Here is a 19,184-nt window from a genome sequence, read left to right as displayed (position 1 = left end):
GCAATGTAGGATGTAGAATGACTTTCAATAGGAAAGTCCTTCTTTTTCGGAAGCGATGTGAACTCAAGTCTCAGTGGCCACCGACAGAGGGAAAGAGGAGGCGCTGGAGGCTGAGCAATCACGAGGCATAATCAAGATGACGACCTGCAGCTTCATGCATATACCCCTGTCAGGCGCTTTTGCGGCTGACTTTCAACTCCTCAGCCTGATTCATTTTCACCTCAACACCTTCTCATTTCATCTCATAATCGGTATCTCTCAAGTAAAGAGTGAACATGGACTCACCAACTAGAAGCGTATCGCCAGCGCCAAAGAACAAGAAGGAAAAGGCAGATGATAAGGATGATAGCGAAGAAGAGGACATTCATCAGCAGCTCAGTCGACTTCTTAGAAGAGAGGGACATTTGTTTGCGAAACCCTCAATGTTGGCGCTACCTCGGAGACCTCGACCTGCCCCGTCAAACACTCGAATAAGTAATCCTCTAAAGTCCCCGAAAGGAAGAATACCTCCGCCACCTCCTATCATGGCCGTTCCCAGGACTCCCCGTCCTGCAATACAGGCGATGCCACCACCACCGCCTCCCCCTCCTCCCATTGATCGTTCTTCTACGCTCCCGAGTGAATGGATCAACCCTAACGATCCTCCTCCGCCCCCTCCCCCGGGTTATCCACAGACAATTCAGCCGTCTCCACGGTCACCTTTGCCACCTGCTGTCAAGCCCGCTCAGACACATTACACCATTTCTGAGGACGCTATAGGAGCTAGCAACAGAGATAAACTTGCAGCGATAGATAATGGACCTATCATGCCAAATGGTGCCAATGCTGGCATCAATATCAATAACTTCGGCCACAACTTGGCACCCCCCCCCTCCCCCGCCAGCCTCCTGGAGAGCCTCTGGCCCAACTAGCTATCGCATCCCAACCTTTACTAAGGCCAATAAAGAGCAAGTAGAAGCACAGGCAAGCCTTTTGGAGCCAAGTTCCGTGCCTTTAAACGCCACTGGGCTTCAGCATGAAAGTGGGCCATCAAATGTGGGAAAGACAACAGAGGCCCATGGACTTTCTCAAATACAGGAGGAGGTATCTCATGACTTCACCGCCGTTACTGGGAAGGGTATTTCTTCCCATCAGATTCTCGTCGACGAGAACACATTACAGGCATTAATCCAACGTGTTGAGGAGTTGGAAGAAGAGAACACCACCCTTCGAGAAGATGCAGACAATATCTCAACTGTTCCCATTGACTTGCCTGCCAAAGTTCAGCTCTTCTATTGCTTAGAAAGAGTCGAGCTGGACGACGACAGTGTCGACGAAAGAAGTCGGACTGTCTATCTTTCTCCTCCTGAGTGGGTAGTTTTTGGCGACGATGTCGACCTCAGAGGTCGATTCCCCATCACAGACCCTGGTGACTACGCCGAAGAACAAGGCGCATCACTTATCGTCTACAAGTATTACTCCGTGGACTATCAATACGACGCGGTAAATGCTGCCAAAAGAGCAAAGCAACCGCTCCCTGAACCAGAACCAGCCAGCCAGGATGTTGTTCTAGTGACGGAAGAAATGGTTGAGGCAGTCGAGGCCTTATTTGAGCTTTTCCCTTCAATGAGCGACGACTTTCCGTATGTTTACGAGATGGGCAGCTTGCAGGACCCTCACCTCTGGTGGTATCACTGCCGAACTGGCTTCAAGATGGAGGCACTGTCAGAGAGACACGCTCAATTGGTTGGACTTCTCGTTGAATGGATCGAAAGTAACTTTGCACCACTTTATGACCAAATCGACGATCAATTCAAGAGAGGAAAGGTCTCGAGCGACTCCATTGAGTTCCTAATACGCCCAGGAGATACCCTCGTCGCAGACAAGAACGGCAGATACAGTGGACGCGTTGCTACCACTCGACCGGCTCCTCACAAGCAGAAGAAGAAATCGGACGATTCAGATAAGGAACAAGAGAAACAGGGGACGCACACGTGGATTGTGGAAACGCGCTCCTACGGATATGCAGGAAAGTTCTTTGCAGTCGATAGGGAGCTATTCATTGACTTCCCACCCAAATATAGAGGCGGGGAAATTAATATCACGGATCTCAACGTTATACCGCTATCATATGCAAAGCCCAGGGTAAAAGAAATATTACGACAGCGAGGCAAGAGGTTTTGGAAGCTGCGAGAGAAAACGCTCATCTCGTATGAAGGCAGTGATTCTGATAGGATACAAGCGGTAAGTAGGCCTCACCCAAGCTGACACGTTGTGCTGAAACCCAATAGGGGCAACGGTTTATGGTGGACTTTGACACCTACAAGGAACTCCATCCAGGAAGCAGCTACATGAGACAAGAAGGTTATATATCAGGCCGAAAACCGAACTTGCCAAAGGATGGAAGCGAGCCTGAGGAACCAGAGATTTACCTGTTCCCTAAGCTGATCCCGGGATTTGACCTGAGACGTAAGAAATGGGGTAAGCAGCTCTCTTAGATTCTTTCGCTATACTTGATATACTGATGGGTATGCAGTTGATCTCGAGGTCGATCGAATTCGAGACGTCAGCTGGAACAAGGAGGCTTTTAAAAGTCTCGTCGCGGACGAAGCCATGAAGGAGCTGGTCCTAGCTCTAGTGACCAACCAACTCGATGCCGAGAAAAACACAGATCTTATCGAAAGCAAAGGCAGCGGTCTCATCATGCTCCTGCACGGGTCCCCGGGAACAGGTAAGACATTTACAGCTGAGTCTGTGGCAGAAATCGCCAAGAAGCCTTTATATCCAGTTACGTGCGGAGATATTGGCACTGAGCCTGCAGACGTGGAGAAGTATCTCGAATCTGTGTTCCATCTAGGCAAGGTTTGGGACTGTGTTGTACTTCTTGATGAAGCAGAAGTTTTTCTTGAACAACGAACTTTACAAGATTTGAAGAGGAATGCTTTGGTGTCTGTATTCCTTCGAGCGCTGGAGTACTATGAAGGCATCCTCATCTTGACGACTAACCGTGTTGGGACATTTGACGAGGCCTTCAAGTCACGTATCCAGCTGGCTCTACGGTACGAGAAGTTGAAGGACTACCAGCGATTACAAATCTGGAAGAACTTCCTGGTGAGGTTGAAGAGTTTAGGAGAGGAGGAAAGTATCGACTTTGATGATATCGAATTATATCTGGAAGAGTTGGCAAAGTATCCTATGAATGGACGGCAAATTCGGAACTCGATCACAACGGGGCGACAGTTGGCCAAGTATAAGAGGAAGAAGATGACGTTTGCGCATTTGAAGAGGGCGATTGATGTCGCGGATAAGTTTGACAGGTATTTGGCTGATGTACAGGAGGGTGATATGGAGGAGTTTAGTGGCAGGGGAGAAAGTGGACGATATACACCCGAGTATCTTGCGAGGGCTGATCAAATCCGATGAACAGACATAAGGAGACACGTTTTTATAGATGGGGCGTTTTAAATGATTGGGGTGACATTATGATTGATGATAACGTTAAGTATATACAAGATAAGAAGGGACGATGTCTGTTGAAAAAATGAGAAACGATCCCAAAAACTTCCGTCCTACTTGTGCAGACCATCGGATTCTGGTGGTCCCTTATACACATGCCTAGCATGCACAACATACCAAACCGCCGACATCGCCATGAAGCCAAAGAACACAACGACGGCGTAATTCATCGTGACAGCATTGACAGGGATAGCAACAGGCATACAGAACAAGACCATCTCAAAGCAAATCCAAGTCAGAGCGAAGATGTTGATGACCCAACCAATCTGCTTGCCAAAAGTCCAGGGCGCTGTGTTGACTCCAGCTCGATTGGTGAGCAGGGATAGTAAAATTGGAATACCATACGAGCTAGCGAGACCAATGACACCGACGGCGATGAAAGCGTTGAAGGCAGAGCTCGAGCCGAGGTAGATGAGACCCAGAAGCATCTCGATGATAGTCGTTAGGAGGAGAGCCATGATGGGTGTTTCGTGACGCTTGCTGACTTTGGACCAGACTCTCGACAAGGGAATAGCTTCATCGCGTGCGAAAGCCCATGTTGTTCGGGAGGCGGCGACTGTGATGGAGATGGAGCAGAACAGCGTGATGATGAGGACCAGTGCTGTAAGGGCGATTCCGCCGGCTTGGGAGCCCATTACCTGGTAGAAGATCATGGGGAGGACCTGGCCTAGGGGTGCGGCAAGGAGTTCTTCTAGCGGGGGGAGGGTTGCGCAGATGGGGATGATCTGGTGGTTGTTAGTAGATTTATGTGAGAGGTAGATTAGCTGTGACTTACGAAGAACAGGCCTGCAATGCCGCCGACGGGGACGCAAAGGGCGAGAGCTCTTGGGAGCTTGACTGTAACATCGCCGCATTCTTCAGCCATGGAAGTGATCATGCCGATAGCGGAGAACGTATAAGCTGATGGCAGAGCACCGATCCAGAAGCCAAAGTTTCCCCAGCCTGACAGATTGGGATCAAAGTTACCCTTGGCTAGTTAGTAAACACCCAACACATCGGGGATTTTCGTACTTACGAGTGTGTAACTTGCCGAATGTCTGCCCTTATCGGCCTTGGTCGACAGACAGACACAAACAACGAAGATGGTAATAGCGGTAAAAGCTGCACAGAACGTATCCACGGTAGGAAGGAATTTGTTGCCAAACGCGACAATGAAGAAGGTAAACACACAAAGTCCGTAGAAGATCAACACCAGCTTCCACGGCTGCCAGTCGTAGTCGGGCAGGAAGATGCTAATACCTCCGGCAAGAAGCGAAGCAAAGCCAAAGTTGACGGATAACGTGATGGTCCAGTTTCCAACGAGCCATGTCCAGCCGGTGATGAAAGACAGGACAGTTCTGTACTTTGGCGACGCGATCTGGAAAGACCAGTAGTAGGGACCAGCGGATGTAGGCCATCGAGCAGCGAGTTCGCCTAGTGAGACGGCGATGCACTCGTCGAGAATGCAGACGATGATCCAGCCGAGAAACATGGTTAGTTGACCACCGCCGTAGACGGAGTTGATGAGCGGTGCACCGAAGCCATAGGGGATCTATCACTGTTTAGCAATTGAGATAGCATAAAGAGGTTATAGGAGACTTACAGCGGCGATTGCTAATGACTGGAAAAGAAGTGTAAACATTGATCGGTTACGCTTGAGTTCGGGCTTGTACCCAAGGGCCGTCAGGTCCGCAGCATCGCCGGCGTCACCAACAGCGTGATCATAGTTCTTTGCCTGCTCATGATCACTCCCCTTTTCTGATACACCTTTCTCTGCGTTATTCATATCGACGATAGCAACAAATAGCAATTAGATATGATATGATGGAACAGGCAGAACTGAAGTTGGTGTTGACGTTGACATAAAACGTGCGGCGGTAGCATTGTATTATAAACGAGACACACACACTCACTCACACACCCTTATCAAGAAATTAAACCTTCTGTGACGCCTCCTAACACAGTGATATCACGAGCATCCCCCCCTTCCCCAGATTCCAATTCTAGCCGGGACATTTTTGCCTAGAATGTGTTAGTGGATTGTAGCTATCACGGGCGCTGGTTTACCCCGCGCGCCGACCAATCCACTGGGTTTCTGCACGGTAACTCAACCCTGATAAGGAATGGTCCGTGTCGGTGACAAGATAAGAAATCCCAGTATCAACCCTGCGAGGAGTGTTTGTTAGTGTAACCGTGTCTCTGATGGTGGGCGCAGCCGAACGGAATGTGGCTGCCAAGACGGGAAGTTCGATTGACCATCACAGGGATCTTGGGTGATGTGCCGGGCATGATATGAGTCTGAGTCTGAGTCTGAGGCTACTGCCTGAGGATGGAGTCTAAGAGTAAGGAATAGACTTGTTTAGACTGGGTATCGAATTGGTATCGAACTAAGCAATTAAACATAGAGCTACGTTTGGCCTCAAATCTAACCAAATACAGTCTCGTACTTTAAATCATCCATCACATCAAGCCAATGAATAGACCCCGGCACTGTTTCACAATCATAATACGACCACACTGCCTGCAGTAACTCCCGCAGCACAACGATCGGCCCAGCAGCTGGACCATTGCCAAACCCTTTCAGTCTCTCGACGATAAACTCACGCGCCAAATTGACGTCTGTAAAATGTTTCTGGTTAGGTTCTTCAGTCAGCAAGCACTCATCTGTGGTGGCGTCTAGGAGCTCTAATTGCGGTGGCTTTTCCTCAGCGCATACCGTCTTACACCGCAATCCTGAGCCGACTCCGAGACACAGCAAGGGTTGCAGACATCGGATCGACGAGGCAGGGATGTTGGATAAGAGGCCTGTGATGTGAAGGGCGAGTGACGTGGGCCATGTAACTTGTGTTACACTCCCGTTGATCCTCTCGGGAAGTCTTCTCGACACAAGATCGGGAAATGTTTGGTACAGCTGCAATAATGAACAGAGTCGAAAGACCTCTGCAGCGTGGTGTAAATCGAGATTAATCTGGCCCTTGTTCGTATAAGCATCTGCCGCGTCGCTAATGAGCTTTGGCACTTGCACGGACAAGAGCGTCTCTTCGAGGATTTGCGCTTCATTAATGTCGATCATTGTCTGCCACATAACCTCATACGTCGGCGCAGTGCAATTTCGCCAAGTATCCCGAGATCGGCGACACAGCGACATTGACTTTCCAAACAAAGCAATTATCTTGGGCGGAACACCTGTCCAGGGATGAAGAACAAAGTCATATGGTGGATACGTTGCTGGCGTCCATTCTGTGAGCGTGCGGATGTCATCTTTGGTGCTGGTCACGATGCTGCGGACGGATTCTTCGTAAATCAGGCATTCTTTGAAGAAGCCGACTAGACTTTGGTCTTGTTTTGAGAGGTGCTCGGATCGCATTTCAAGTAGGGATAGTATTACGCGCACGTGGCGTAGATATTGCAGACCAAGTTGCTTATGGTCCATCCAGCAAAGCGATGAGCTCAGGCAGAAGAGTGATATGATAAGCGCATGAGGTATTGTGGTGACACTATTCGGCGACGCGAAGAGATCTTTGAGTTCCTGGATTATAGCCTCGGTCGCTATTCGTGGGGCCGATGCAGCGATTTCCTGGATCTGAGGTTGTCGTCGTGTTAGAGAAGCAGCTGCCATGCTCTGAAGCGAGTAGAACAATGGCCTTGAGGAACCCCAAAGGGAGGATCCTAACCGCCGGAAAGGATTGGTCGGGGAGTCGTATGCTGCCCATGAGCCGCAGACAGATTTGAACCAGAGCTCTATCAAGAATGTTGATGGTTCAGAAATGGTTGTTGGAGTATTCATTGCTTTATAACATGATGAGCGTCGTCTGTAGAGAGCGATGGCTTGATCGTCGGATTCTTCGGGGGTCTTCGGTGTTGGGTCTTGGGGGAGTAGTATGAGAGGCATGTTGTTCGAAGACGTCGTATTATCCGCGACGTTAGATGGTGTCAATGATGAGCGCCTTCGAGAGGTGTTGCATGACTGGCCACAGTTCCTAGCTGCACTGGCTGGACTCTTAATGTCCTTGTCTTGTTGACATACAAGACTTGAGTCGGTAGGTAAAGATGCAGGAATCAATGGCACCGTGGCAGGACTTGAAGCCTGTTGCGAAGTGGTAGATGACCGTCTGCTCTGAGGTGGAGATACCGTCACATCAGAGCCACGACGTTGAACTGACTCAGACGCAGCAAAGATGAGTTGGTTGAAACCAGGAGGATCACTCGTCTTGTCCTTTCGCCGCTCATATTTGGTGGACCACTTGAGAGTTTGCTGATAGCCCGGACAAGCAATCTTCCTCGCAATACAATTATTACAGCTAGGCTTGCTCTCATCACACTTGAGCTACAGATCACACCACAGCATTAGTGAGAATAGGGTAAGCTGCTCCGGATATTCTTACCCTTTTGCTCTTGCAGGCCCTGCAGCCAGAGCGGGACTTTGCTTGACCTTTCATAATTGCTATTACATGAGGAGAAAAGCTAAGGTGAGAAAAGCTCCACGAGGTTTGCTACGTAAAAGAGCTGTTGACCAGCTGCTCTTGGCGCGAATCCACCCCCGGATTTCACATCCTGGCACGTACCGAGGAGCCAATAGGAGGGGAACCATTGACGATGGAGATCGGCGTAGCTTGTGGGAATGAGGCTATACCCAAACAAGATAAAAAGTCCCTGGTGCTATCTACGGGACAAGCGGGGTTGTCTATCTCTCTGATAGGAATGCAGTGATCATGAGGACACTGAGATAGGACCTTGATAACTGATTGTTGCGCGTTAAGTTGGTCATGGCGTGTCGAGATACCCTGAATGGTAAAGTTAGCCCTTCGAATCTTGGCTTTACATCTGTGACAGCGACCAAACTGTCGGATATCGCATGGGCTTATCTTGGCACATCCAATTCGCAGGCGTCAATAATCAACTAATGCAACTTAACAGCACGTGGTAGTCTCGAGTCTCATCATTGCGCCACAAGAAGTCAAGACTAAGATCTCTGTAGTCATTGGTTCCTCCGTATCTGAAAATGCAATATTTTGAGCCTTTTGTAACAAGAAATATACATTACAATGATGACCGGTCCGTGTGCTCCAGTCTATTTTCAACACCCTCAATATCGTATCAAACAACACCCAACACTCAAGAAAATATGTAGAAGATAAATGTAGAGGTATTTACCAGCCTCAGTGTGTGCCCCGACCACCAACATCATCACCATCCTTCTCGTTAACACCCCTGACAACTTCACGCGTCTTACCCCACTTGAAGTCATCAGAGTGAAACAGAGAGTAAACCAGAATAATAATGTTCATAAAAGGCGACGTGAAGAGATGCATGACATAGCCTGCGAAATACTGCGCGCGCTCGAGGTTGTTGCGAGGCAGCCAGAAGCCAATGCAAAAAGAGTAAAGCTGCAAAAGACGGACGTTAGTCAAGCTTTCTTGGCGTGAGATTTGCTGCAGGGGTAGATTAGAGTGTGACTTACATAGCGGAAGAATAGCACGCAGATGAGACCGAGGAACACGGGGTCTTGCATCACTTCACTGCCTCGTTTGGCGAAGACGATGAGCAGTTCGACGAAGGCGGCGATGATGAAAGGGGTGATTGCCCAGGTAATGACGGCGATGAGACTCTGCAGACGCTCAATGAGGATGATGCCGGGGCGGAAGATCATGACGAATTCGTTGGAGATACTACCCAGAGCCCAACGCTTGCGCTGAGAGAGAAAGACTTTCCAGTCTTGGGGAACGATTGTCATGGCTTTGGCACGGAGGGCTTGGGCGGTTTGTTTGCCGGGGAAGAGACTGAAAATGATGGACGCGTGAATACTGTCTTCAGAGTAATTACCCATGATATGCTGTGTCATGATATCATTTGGCTTAGGACAGTAGCCAAAGCGCTCACGAAGAACAGCATCGCCAAAGGTAGCTTCATCAACACGAATGAGCTGACAGCATCCAGGAAGACAATTGACCTTTCCTGTGATGCGAGACTGAAACATACGTCGGAGACCTTGAGTTTGGGAATACTCAACAGACTGATACAAAGACCAGTATCCCCAATTGTGACCATCAAAATCAACGCAGACATGGCCACATACACCAACGAGCTTTGGGTTCTTGCGGATCTCCTTGATCATCTCCCAGATACAGTATTCGTCAAACACGGTGTCGGCATCCATACCGCAAAGGTAAGTGATATCATCAAGACCAGCGTTGATGAAGTTGTTGCCGATGTATTCGAACAGCTCATTATTGAACATGGTGACAATGTTCTCGGAGCGTTGCTTGAAATGGTAAATAAGAGACCGTGCAAAGCAGAGACTGTCGCGTTTGCCCTGGTTGTAGCGCTTTCCGACGAAGACGTACGGAATACCCTTGTAGAAACCAGTTTGTGTCTTGACAGGCATGAATAATCCGTCTCGAGCACGGTATCCATTTTCGAAAGTTCGAGAGGGACCAGGCTCGAGGATATCTTGGAGGAGATAATCCTGCGTAGTCTTCTCCATGCCAGGACCTCGAACATTTCCATCAACAACAATGAAGATGACACGAGGATGATTGTCGATATTCTTCTGCGCAATAAGCGAATCAAGAGATCTCGTCAACTCCTGATACGTCTCATTATAGCACGGCAGAAGCAGCACCATCTTCTCCGGCTCAGCAGGGATATTCTCCTCCCGCTTCCACCATCCCAAAAGAACATGCGTAATAAACCAATGCAGAATAATGCAGATACACATAAACGACTGAAGAACGGTGTTGGAGCTCAAGAGAACGAGGAAGAAGTAGTACACCTGGTAGTACTTCCAACCAACGTAGATGAGAGCGCCGTTGATGGAGGCGAGACCGATGATGAGACTCCATTTCTGAAGACGAAGCATGCTCTTGGACATCTTTTTGAGTTCCTCGTCAGAATCCCAGCGGAGTTTGGCTTCTTCTTGCATTATGGATGATGTAAAAGAGAGGTTCGACTCGTTGCCGTTGTTGGTGAGCCACGAGGCATGGGTTACGCCCGACATTGGGGTTTGGGCGCCTGGGTGGAAGCCGCCGTTGATACCTCGAATAACGGACTATAATCTGTTAGGATAAACCTCAAGAGCCATATGTTGAAGGTGACTTACTGAATCTCTGGAGATTGTTCCGCTTGGCCGGAGGGGTATCTGGCCGTGGGATGTTGAAGGACCAGGGCCACCACCATACGGCAGAGCAGGCATCTTTCCTTTGTTGAAGGATATTATATTGCCGGCCTCCGAAGAGGATGATTCCCTGGCGGAACCTGGAGGTACTAGGTTGGCCATTAAGATTGTTGACTTGAACCGCTCGATCAGAAAGCGTTGACTAAGACTTCAGTTCAGTATGTGCTAGGACACAGGCTCAAGAGACTTACAGTTCTAGTGAAGCGAACAATGATCGCAACCCTTAAGACTATTTGGCAGACAAAAACAATAAGAGTAACGAGAGAAAAAAGCGAGTGACGAGGTCAAAGACCCGACGAAAGAACACCCTTCCAACAGAAACCAAGCGCGAGTGATGAGTCTATCTCCTATCGAACAAGAAACCACTTTCTAGGCCGGGGGATATTGAAGCTATAGCAATATCTCTCCAGCACAAAAGCACTAGCCCCCAAACAACAAATATTACAAAGGCCTCACACTGCCGTCCAGCCTCACCGTTGGTCCTCACGAGCCTAACACGACAGCACACGAGAGGAGGAGGGGGGCGCGGGATCTCCGCCTACCAATGCTTCCATCACGGGAAAACCAAGTTTTACAAGAATTGGAGAAATTAAAAAAAGTAACAGTCCTGAAATGGAGACCTTGCATATGCCTGCGGTGCTGGAGTGATCAACGGGGAGGACGCGCAAGATCCTTGGATATCAGCTCGGCCCGTGGGCTATTTTCGACATGGTCTGCTGAGTAGCATAACGTATATGCTTGGTCGGTGAGCAGCCAAGGCAGCGGGAGAGGACTTGAGTGTTGGCAATAGGGTTTGTTGTGTCACCGTTGATCTCACCCGAACCGTATGGGGCGATTATTTCGGGATGAGGCCTGTGGAATCTCGATGCGTGGATCTTTGACTTGTTGAGATTCAATATCAGAGTGGCCTCGATGCATTAGCATGTCACCACAAGGAACAGGGTATGTGTATCTGGTATTTCGGGTCTTTGCAGAGGGGAGGAAGATCTAGATGGTAGAATACGAGGCTCTCAGCTTGACAGGACATGTGACAACTCAACCCTTAGAGCCAGTTGTGCATGCTATTGTGAGGGGAAGGCTATGGAATCAGGAATTATTGGTAAACAGGAGAGTTCCGCAGTGCCATCACGACAAAGTTGAAGTCATAGTATACCTCAACGCCATCGAGAACCTTCTCCCACAGTACCTGCAGTGGGGTATCAAGATCCTGCTTCAAGCTTAAACTTAAGTCCACGGCCCAACCCGAACAGACAGGGCCGGACCTGCAGTAGCCCACCCATCCACTTCACCAAACAAACCCATTATACAAAAGCACCATTATCTGCAGCCACACTCTTGCCAGCAAGCTCAGCACGCAATATGCAAGATTCACCGAGAAGATCTTCGCAACCCGATTGCCCAGTCCTTCACCTACAAATCCCCGCCCTTCACCCTAGTATCTACAAACGTATCCCGGCACATCCCAGTCTTTCACCTACATATCCCAGTTTCTTCCCAATATCCTACCAGCATATCCCGGCCACTGACAAGATATACCCGTTGCGTAAATGCTTACGTCCAGTAGCATCCCGAGATGTTGTGTAACACTCGGGATGCGGAACCCCACGCCAATCAAGCTGCGTTGGTTGGCCGTTTACAAGTGAGGCTTATCCAATAGGAGTTGACTTCTGGGATATGCAGGTCAAGGTGAGGCCGTGACGCGTTTCTTGTGGTGATACAGCGGATATAGTCCCAGACTAGCTGTATGGGTTTCTATTTCAGGAGGCTCTGCATGTTTAAATGCACGTTTGATGTTGTGGGACACCAGACTCGTAATTTCTGCCAGAGTGAAAATTTATCCAGGAAAAAGTTCCATGCAGCTCTGTTCAGCTGAAAGCACGTAAGATAGATCAGCTCAACAAGATCTATTGCAGAATTGCGGTCAATCAATACCAATCAAGTCTAAATACCAGCTAAAGAGGTCCACACGTGGACAATTAATGATCCTGGGAGGATACAAGAAAGTAAACAAGAATATCCCGACAGTCATCACTGTCTTACCCTCCCCTCAAGCCTCTCTCGTCTAAGTCACAACATCAACATCGTATTGATGGATAAAATGCACCTCAGTTACACTCTCCAAAGCCCCCCTGGCAACCAGCTCCGCAGTGAGCAGCACTGTTACCGCTGTGTACATGTCAGTTATATCTGTTATCTTGGTCTAGGAGGGGGTCTTACCAGAACCCGTACTGAGAGCAGCAGGTCTTGTCACCGTAGTTTCCGCATGAGGCCCTGACACCTGGGCCACAAAGACCGTTGGTGGTGTCGTGAATGTCACTTCCGGAAGGTGTGCACGACCCAAAGTCTGCATCACAGCCTGTTCCACAGTAGCTTTCGCTCGAACCACTAGATAATGTTAGCATGCTTAAATCTTAAGAATAGAGCGGGGGAAGACGTACCAGTAGCCATACCAGGAACAGCAGCTTCCGAAGGCTGACCCCTGACAAGTATAGCCTGTGTTACCACCGCATTGCTGGTTTGGGGAAATTGCCAGGCCACCAGTAGCAGTAGAAGTGGCAGTGTTTGTTGTCACCGACACGTTGGTAGGAGGGACAGTTCGGGTAGGGGCAGCCGACTCTGTCGATGTGACATCTCGGCCTCGGGAAACTGTTCGGTACCAGTTCTCCCGAGGGTCACCAAGGCATTCTCCGACAGTCACAAGCCTGTATCCACGATCTTGGGCAGTATCGATCATGAAAGCAGTCAAATTGTGAACAGTTTGATCATGGACATCATGTGCCAGAACAATATACTGGTTGCTGTCCGAGTTGGACGACACTCCAGCAGAATAGCGATTCTTGGAGATTTGGATCAAAGCAGGGCTATCATTTTCGTAGTCCTTCGTGTCAATGTTCTGGTCCACAACATGATATCCAAGTTCGGACATCTCATCGAGGCAGCCAGATGCGGCATTGCACTCAAGGTATGGCGCCCGCATGTAGGTCGGAATCCAACCAAAGAGATTTCGGAAGGCCATCTCATTGTAGATCATCTCAGATCTTCGGATAGTGCTGTTGACCTCGTTGAGATTGCGATGAGTCCAAGTGTGGCTGGCAATGTGATGGCCTGCAGAGTACATGCGCCTCATCACAGCAGGCCATGGGTTGGACGAGTCATCGATATGTCCCTTGGCCCTGTTGTTACCGGCCACAAAGAAAGTGGCCTGGACATCTCTTTCACTCAGAAGATCCAAGAGGTCATTGGTGTAGTCGAGAGGGCCATCATCGAATGTCAGAGCAATCACACCGGGTGTAGTGCAAGTTGTGATGACAGTGCCTGTTTCTGCTGTAAGCATCTAATAATGCATACGGCCATTAGAATTGGTGCAAGGACATACCATACGGGACATTGCCAAGCTGTGGTCGAGAGATCCCTTCCGTGCTGCTTCCACGAGGCCCGAAACTGGTCTCCATGTCAGATTCATATCTGTTACTGCAGTACGAGGACTTGGACGATACAAGATCTCGTCTGTGATTCCCAAGCTTCGGATAGCACTTACAAAGTATCACACGAATCGCTGTACTCGAGCTGGCAAGCAGAACCACCACAAAAGTCTCCGGTTGTTCCGCAGAAGCCACTCTCTGAACAACAGGATCCAGGATTGCACGAACCAATCCCAAGACCACACTCGGCACGTTTCCTCAACTTAGAATTGCGCAATGACAGAAGATCATCCGCTGCAAAGACTGGTCCAGACAGAACAGTCCCTGCATGGAGCAGCAGGGAAGCAAGGGTGACGGGAAGGCTGGCTTTCATTTTGAGCGATAGTAATGAAACGGAAGCAATATACTTGGAACGAAGGAAGGGAAAATGATGAGTTGAACGAGTGGCAATGCGAGCGGCCGATGCGTAGTTGTATGAAGCCTTGAGAGAGTTTATCTACGTGGGGCACGCGTAACTGCAGCTCCTGAGCGAGGTAAACATCCAACTTAAAATTAAGACGGTTTGAACGCCCATGTTCTGCACCTTGAACACGAGAGACTGTCAGCCGAGTTGGATGTACTAGCCCGGCAGCCTAGGCCTCATACCAGGTCACCTAATGGTCAATGAGGATCCACGTTGAGATCAACATAAGCCATTCCCGGCAAGTCAGCCATTATCAGGTGAGACCACTGTCTCTGATTTATTGCTTTATTTTCGGGCAATCGCAGGTCGAAGGTGCTCTGACTTGGCAATTAGAAGAGTATCCGACTTGCAGATATTGATACATTGATGCCACACCAGGCAGCAAGACGTGGTTGCTTCTTCAGGTCTCAATATTTCTCGTCGAAACCGATGTTGATGAATTGGCTCTTGCTTGTGATGATTCGCTGACAAGAACTGGTAGGATAGGATCTGCTATCAGCCTCAAGACCAGGGAGGAAACTTTCCCCAGACACCCAAAAACGCGAGTCACCTGCAGCTATCCTTGCTTTTGCAGCGTGCTCCAGTCGGATTATCCGAATTTTTCTTGGCACATACACTCGTATTCGACCCATTTAAATGTCTCTCGTCTATCGTTACACAAAGTCTAGAATGGTTCAGAAGGGTGGCTGCCGATCTGAAGACGCTTGTATGTTCGCACCCTTGTCGTGATAAAAATATGATCCGCCACCGAGACACGAAACAGGGACAGTGAGCTTAATGCCCGTCGGGAAGAAACTGACGTGTTCCGTCAGCTTGTGTAACATCACTCAGCTCAACTTCAGCAAGCCATGTCAACATCTCGGCGAGATAGCCTTGCCAGGTTCAAGGCTGTTCCGTATTCCGCTGTCGGGTTGATGTGAGGTTTCTGACCCACACTGAAGGCCTGCTCCTAATATTATCCTTCACCGTATCACAGTGAATATCCTGCCAGCATCTCATATGAAATCATCCTCAAGAAATTGAAGTTGTCCCGTTAAACGCATTAATAATCCCATGGATAAATATGAAGCCGTCTTGGCATCGCAGACGATACTCAACAGCCCGCAAGCTTGAGCTGAGGCCTGATCCCCTGATTGCGGAGTCATATTCTCATCACAATAATTTCAGCAATCATGTAGTCGCCATCAAGAAAACTAACCAGCCATTGAGCCAACAAGCTGTTCAATAGATCAACCACTGCCTGATGTGCTAGCATATGCCTCCCTGGAAAGGTATTCGCGAAATGGAGTGACAATTGACTAATCTTCAATCTTTACATACCCTCGTCATCCTGTACAACAATTTGACTGAGCTAGGATGTTAATTCAGGCACGTCAGCTGAAATGGATGCAGTGCTTCCAGGCTAGTTGACTCCTGCATAGGATACAGGGAATCATCCAAGGCATCGGTGAGGCTGTATTGGCCCTCGCAAGTTTCTTCAAGCTGGGATAGCGGAGTGGCTGTTGCTAGTTTCAGTCTTTGTGACTTGATAATCGCATCTTGGTTGGTGTAAAGATATTGCGTGGCCAGATGCATTCTTGCGGCAAGATATTCAGGGGCAGTTCATGTCGTAGGCCAAGTTTCCACTCGAGGCTCGGAGTATCGTGTTAGAAAGTTCCGGTTACTGAGGCCTGACGCCGCACGGTATAGCCGTTGAATTGAAACGGAAAGGAAAAGTTCTCGATTCATCGGTCGCGTTGTGAAGCCAGAAGTATCGATGGATCGCTGGATACGAGCCCATAGTCGTCCGTTGATGATACATATGTTCCTGTCGAACCCCAATAATTTCTCCGCATCTTTGTCCACTTCACCCCATTCACTCGTTAACTATCGATCGTTACCATCATGGCTCAAACTCTTGCCGAGAGCCTCCTTGTTCAGGGGCTTCCTTTTGTTAGTCATGAGCCAGAAACCAAGTCGTGGAATATTTCCAGTCGAGAATACTACGACATCACTCCTCCAAGTGAAATTTCAGAGGCAGAAGATGTCTTCAACGTGGTGACCAAACCCATTGATGCAACTGCTGAGCCGCTCGTTGCTGTCATAAGGGTTGGCTATGTTGGCGAGCATCTAGTCGACGTTTTCTCCAAAAATCACGATGTGCTTGGATATGATGTATCGGAAGCTCGAACTCAACAGTTGACTCGGAAGCAACCTGTCGGGAGTCGTGCCAAGTTCACATGCAAGCCTTCAGATCTTGCTGAAGTCACCCACTTTCTCATCTCAGTACCAACCCTTCTGATTGATCACAAAACAATCGACTCGTCATACCTCAGGAGTGCTCTGGGCGTGGTCAAGGTCTACGGCCGCCAAGGCGCTGTGGTCGTCGTGGAGAGTTCGGTGGCAGTGGGAATGACGCGCGCTCTTCTTGGCCCTCTTGCAAAAGAGCGTGGGTTCTTCGCGGGCATGTCTCCTGAACGTGTTGACCCTGGCCGCACTGAGCCGCCAGCTCACTCCATACCGAAGATTGTGTCTGGACTTGACGACGTGGTCCCAGGGTCGCTCGATGCTATTATGAGGCTCTACTCGAAGAGTTTCGATCACGTTGTGCCAGTGTCAAAGCCAGAAGTTGCCGAGATGATGAAGCTGTACGAGAATTGTCAGCGCATGGTCTGCATCGCCTACGCCAACGAGATGGCGGATGCCTGTGGTGCTCATGACATCGATCCGTATGAAGTGTGTCGCGCAGCTGCCACCAAACCATTTGGCTACCTCCCGTTCTCACCAGGCCTTGGTGTTGGTGGTCATTGCATTCCAATCAATCCATGGTATCTGTTTTCCAACAGCAAATTCCCTCTCCTGCGAGCAGCGTCTGAGAAGATGCGTGACCGTCCTTCCGAAATCGCACAACGCGCTGTGACGCGTCTCTACAGCGTTGACAGGCACGGTCTGCGACCACACATTCTCGTGGTTGGCGTTGGCTTCAAGCGCGGGCAGTCGCATCTTGCCAACTCCCCTGGCCTCGAATTGGCGAGACGTTTGGTCGAAACGAGCAAGGTCGATGTCGCTTGGGCTGATCCTCTTGTGTCGCAAAACGCTGTTCCTCAGATTCGAAGACTTGATGAAGCCGAATGGACTGTGGAGGCTCTTGAGCGAAGTTTTGACATGATTATTGTCGCTTTTCGTCAAGAGGGTCTTGATTTTGATGTGTTGGAACGTGTTCAGGGAGTTGTCGTGGAGCGTTGGTGTCCTTGAAGGAGCGAGGATGGCAGTGCACAGTCTGGGCAGAGAGCCATTCAAAAAGGAAACAAGCAACGTAAACGACCCACACAAACTGTTTGCTCTTCCTTTATTATTGTTTCCCCAAATGGAAGAGATTTCCTATGTACCTATTTTTGCCTTTATCTACCAGTAGGTAATGACCCTGGTTGCGCAGGGGTTAGTTAATACGCAGTAAGATATTTCATCCATTGTAGGGTAGCTCATGACATTGTAACATACTCAGTGAGGATCACGAAAAACTACAGTAACGAGGAGTGTAACGAACGCTAAATGCTTTAACCAAAACGTGCGAACTCTAAGAAAGCTACCTACCTTAGGTACTATAATCATGCTGAGGTGCCATGCTTAGGTAGCTCCTCCCAAAAGAGAATATCCTTCGTTTCCCATCGTCAACTGCTTCTTGCCCGGCGTTTGACATATGCAAAGAGTAAAGGAAGGTACTTTCATGTTTCTCGACTTTTAACCACAATCGGCCTGAGATGATCTTCTTCTTCATCACAATCTTCATCACAATCACCACTATTCTTTAATCATTACCACAGCTCTAAACAGTATCCCCATCTTCGTATTAACCATGAAAACCCCAGTCCCCATGCCAATAGCTCGCCAAGGTAGGTGTACGTTTTCGGGAGAAGTCTGCAGACTAACAGAAGTCAGCGGAGTTGTATGATCGGTACAAGCAATATCTCCGTTTCCAACACGAGGGCCCTCCGATCGAAGTATTGAAGGCTGCCAAAGTCCTAGTCAAGGAGGAAGGCCTCAATCCCTACCATGCCGTACAGCTGCACATGAAACTGGCCGAAATCCCCGAGATTGGACTTCACCATGCCACAGAGTGCGTCAGAACTCTCACACAGCTGAGAGAAACTGATGACAGTAAATTCATTATGTCGGAGTTGCAGGAGGCAACAAGAATCATGAAAGAAAGGGGAACGATTGAGAAGGCCTGGTTGGAGAAGCACAGTACAATGTAAGAGATATTCTTCACCTAGATTTCTTCCGACTTTGACTTATCGCTTGAGGCATCTCGTACGGATGCCTGCTTCCCACCTTAACTGCGATATTCCTTCGCCAAGTCTAGTTGCTACTTGGTGCACCATTAGGAAACGTCACTGACAATCTTTTATAGGACATTGGAATCCAAAGAGGCGACTGTACGAAAACGTTATTTTGATTACTTTTCCGACCTCGAGAAGGATCAGTCATCCCCCAAGGGAAAGGAAACAGAGGAGCAGGACCTCTCCACAGTTAAAAAGGCGAGGACGACCGATTCGGGCGGTGAGAAGGGGGACAAGGAGGAGAAAGAGATGGAAGCTTTGTATGAAGACGCACAGGCGTTTCTTGCTTCGTGAAGGGCTCCATCTCATGCTAGCGCTTGCTGTATCGTGTA

General features: G+C 49.0%; 8 protein-coding genes across 8 annotated transcripts; 4 read left to right on the top strand and 4 right to left on the bottom strand.

Annotated features, from left to right (window-relative positions):
• Positions 1 to 275: 275 nt before the first annotated feature.
• On the top strand, positions 276 to 911 carry FPRO_05242 (uncharacterized protein; the record flags this gene model as incomplete). Its single annotated transcript, XM_031230838.1, has 1 exon — positions 276 to 911. The coding sequence occupies one exon, from the start codon at positions 276 to 278 to the stop codon at positions 909 to 911; it is 636 nt and encodes a 211-aa protein (XP_031080935.1).
• Positions 912 to 1,015: 104 nt separating this feature from the next.
• On the top strand, positions 1,016 to 3,402 carry FPRO_05241 (uncharacterized protein; the record flags this gene model as incomplete). Its single annotated transcript, XM_031230837.1, has 4 exons — positions 1,016 to 1,021; positions 1,078 to 2,223; positions 2,271 to 2,460; positions 2,516 to 3,402. The coding sequence occupies 4 exons, from the start codon at positions 1,016 to 1,018 to the stop codon at positions 3,400 to 3,402; spliced, it is 2,229 nt and encodes a 742-aa protein (XP_031080934.1).
• A 146-nt stretch (positions 3,403 to 3,548) lies between these two features.
• FPRO_05240 (uncharacterized protein) lies at positions 3,549 to 5,260 on the bottom strand (the record flags this gene model as incomplete). The annotated part of the gene is made up of 4 exons (XM_031230836.1): positions 3,549 to 4,220; positions 4,271 to 4,462; positions 4,511 to 5,026; positions 5,078 to 5,260. 4 exons carry the CDS (start codon positions 5,258 to 5,260, stop codon positions 3,549 to 3,551), a joined length of 1,563 nt encoding a protein of 520 aa, XP_031080933.1.
• Positions 5,261 to 5,899: 639 nt separating this feature from the next.
• On the bottom strand, positions 5,900 to 7,913 carry FPRO_05239 (uncharacterized protein; the record flags this gene model as incomplete). Its single annotated transcript, XM_031230835.1, has 2 exons — positions 5,900 to 7,801; positions 7,860 to 7,913. The coding sequence occupies 2 exons, from the start codon at positions 7,911 to 7,913 to the stop codon at positions 5,900 to 5,902; spliced, it is 1,956 nt and encodes a 651-aa protein (XP_031080932.1).
• Positions 7,914 to 8,633: 720 nt separating this feature from the next.
• Positions 8,634 to 10,750, bottom strand: FPRO_05238 (uncharacterized protein; the record flags this gene model as incomplete). Its single annotated transcript, XM_031230834.1, has 3 exons — positions 8,634 to 8,861; positions 8,936 to 10,522; positions 10,574 to 10,750. 3 exons carry the CDS (start codon positions 10,748 to 10,750, stop codon positions 8,634 to 8,636), a joined length of 1,992 nt encoding a protein of 663 aa, XP_031080931.1.
• Positions 10,751 to 12,753: 2,003 nt separating this feature from the next.
• On the bottom strand, positions 12,754 to 14,443 carry FPRO_05237 (uncharacterized protein; the record flags this gene model as incomplete). Its single annotated transcript, XM_031230833.1, has 5 exons — positions 12,754 to 12,814; positions 12,866 to 13,033; positions 13,087 to 13,963; positions 14,025 to 14,089; positions 14,187 to 14,443. The coding sequence occupies 5 exons, from the start codon at positions 14,441 to 14,443 to the stop codon at positions 12,754 to 12,756; spliced, it is 1,428 nt and encodes a 475-aa protein (XP_031080930.1).
• A 1,974-nt stretch (positions 14,444 to 16,417) lies between these two features.
• On the top strand, positions 16,418 to 17,767 carry FPRO_05236 (uncharacterized protein; the record flags this gene model as incomplete). Its single annotated transcript, XM_031230832.1, has 1 exon — positions 16,418 to 17,767. One exon carries the CDS (start codon positions 16,418 to 16,420, stop codon positions 17,765 to 17,767), a length of 1,350 nt encoding a protein of 449 aa, XP_031080929.1.
• A 601-nt stretch (positions 17,768 to 18,368) lies between these two features.
• Positions 18,369 to 19,146, top strand: FPRO_05235 (uncharacterized protein; the record flags this gene model as incomplete). The annotated part of the gene is made up of 3 exons (XM_031230831.1): positions 18,369 to 18,405; positions 18,452 to 18,764; positions 18,924 to 19,146. 3 exons carry the CDS (start codon positions 18,369 to 18,371, stop codon positions 19,144 to 19,146), a joined length of 573 nt encoding a protein of 190 aa, XP_031080928.1.
• Between the last annotated feature and the right edge of the window lie 38 nt (positions 19,147 to 19,184).

The sequence above is a fragment of the Fusarium proliferatum genome (genome assembly GCF_900067095.1).
Source record: "Fusarium proliferatum ET1 genome assembly, contig: FPRO_scaffold004, whole genome shotgun sequence".
Taxonomy (NCBI): domain Eukaryota; kingdom Fungi; phylum Ascomycota; class Sordariomycetes; order Hypocreales; family Nectriaceae; genus Fusarium; species Fusarium proliferatum.
Note: the sequence above shows the minus strand (reverse complement) of the source record. Positions and strands in the feature narration are given on the sequence as shown.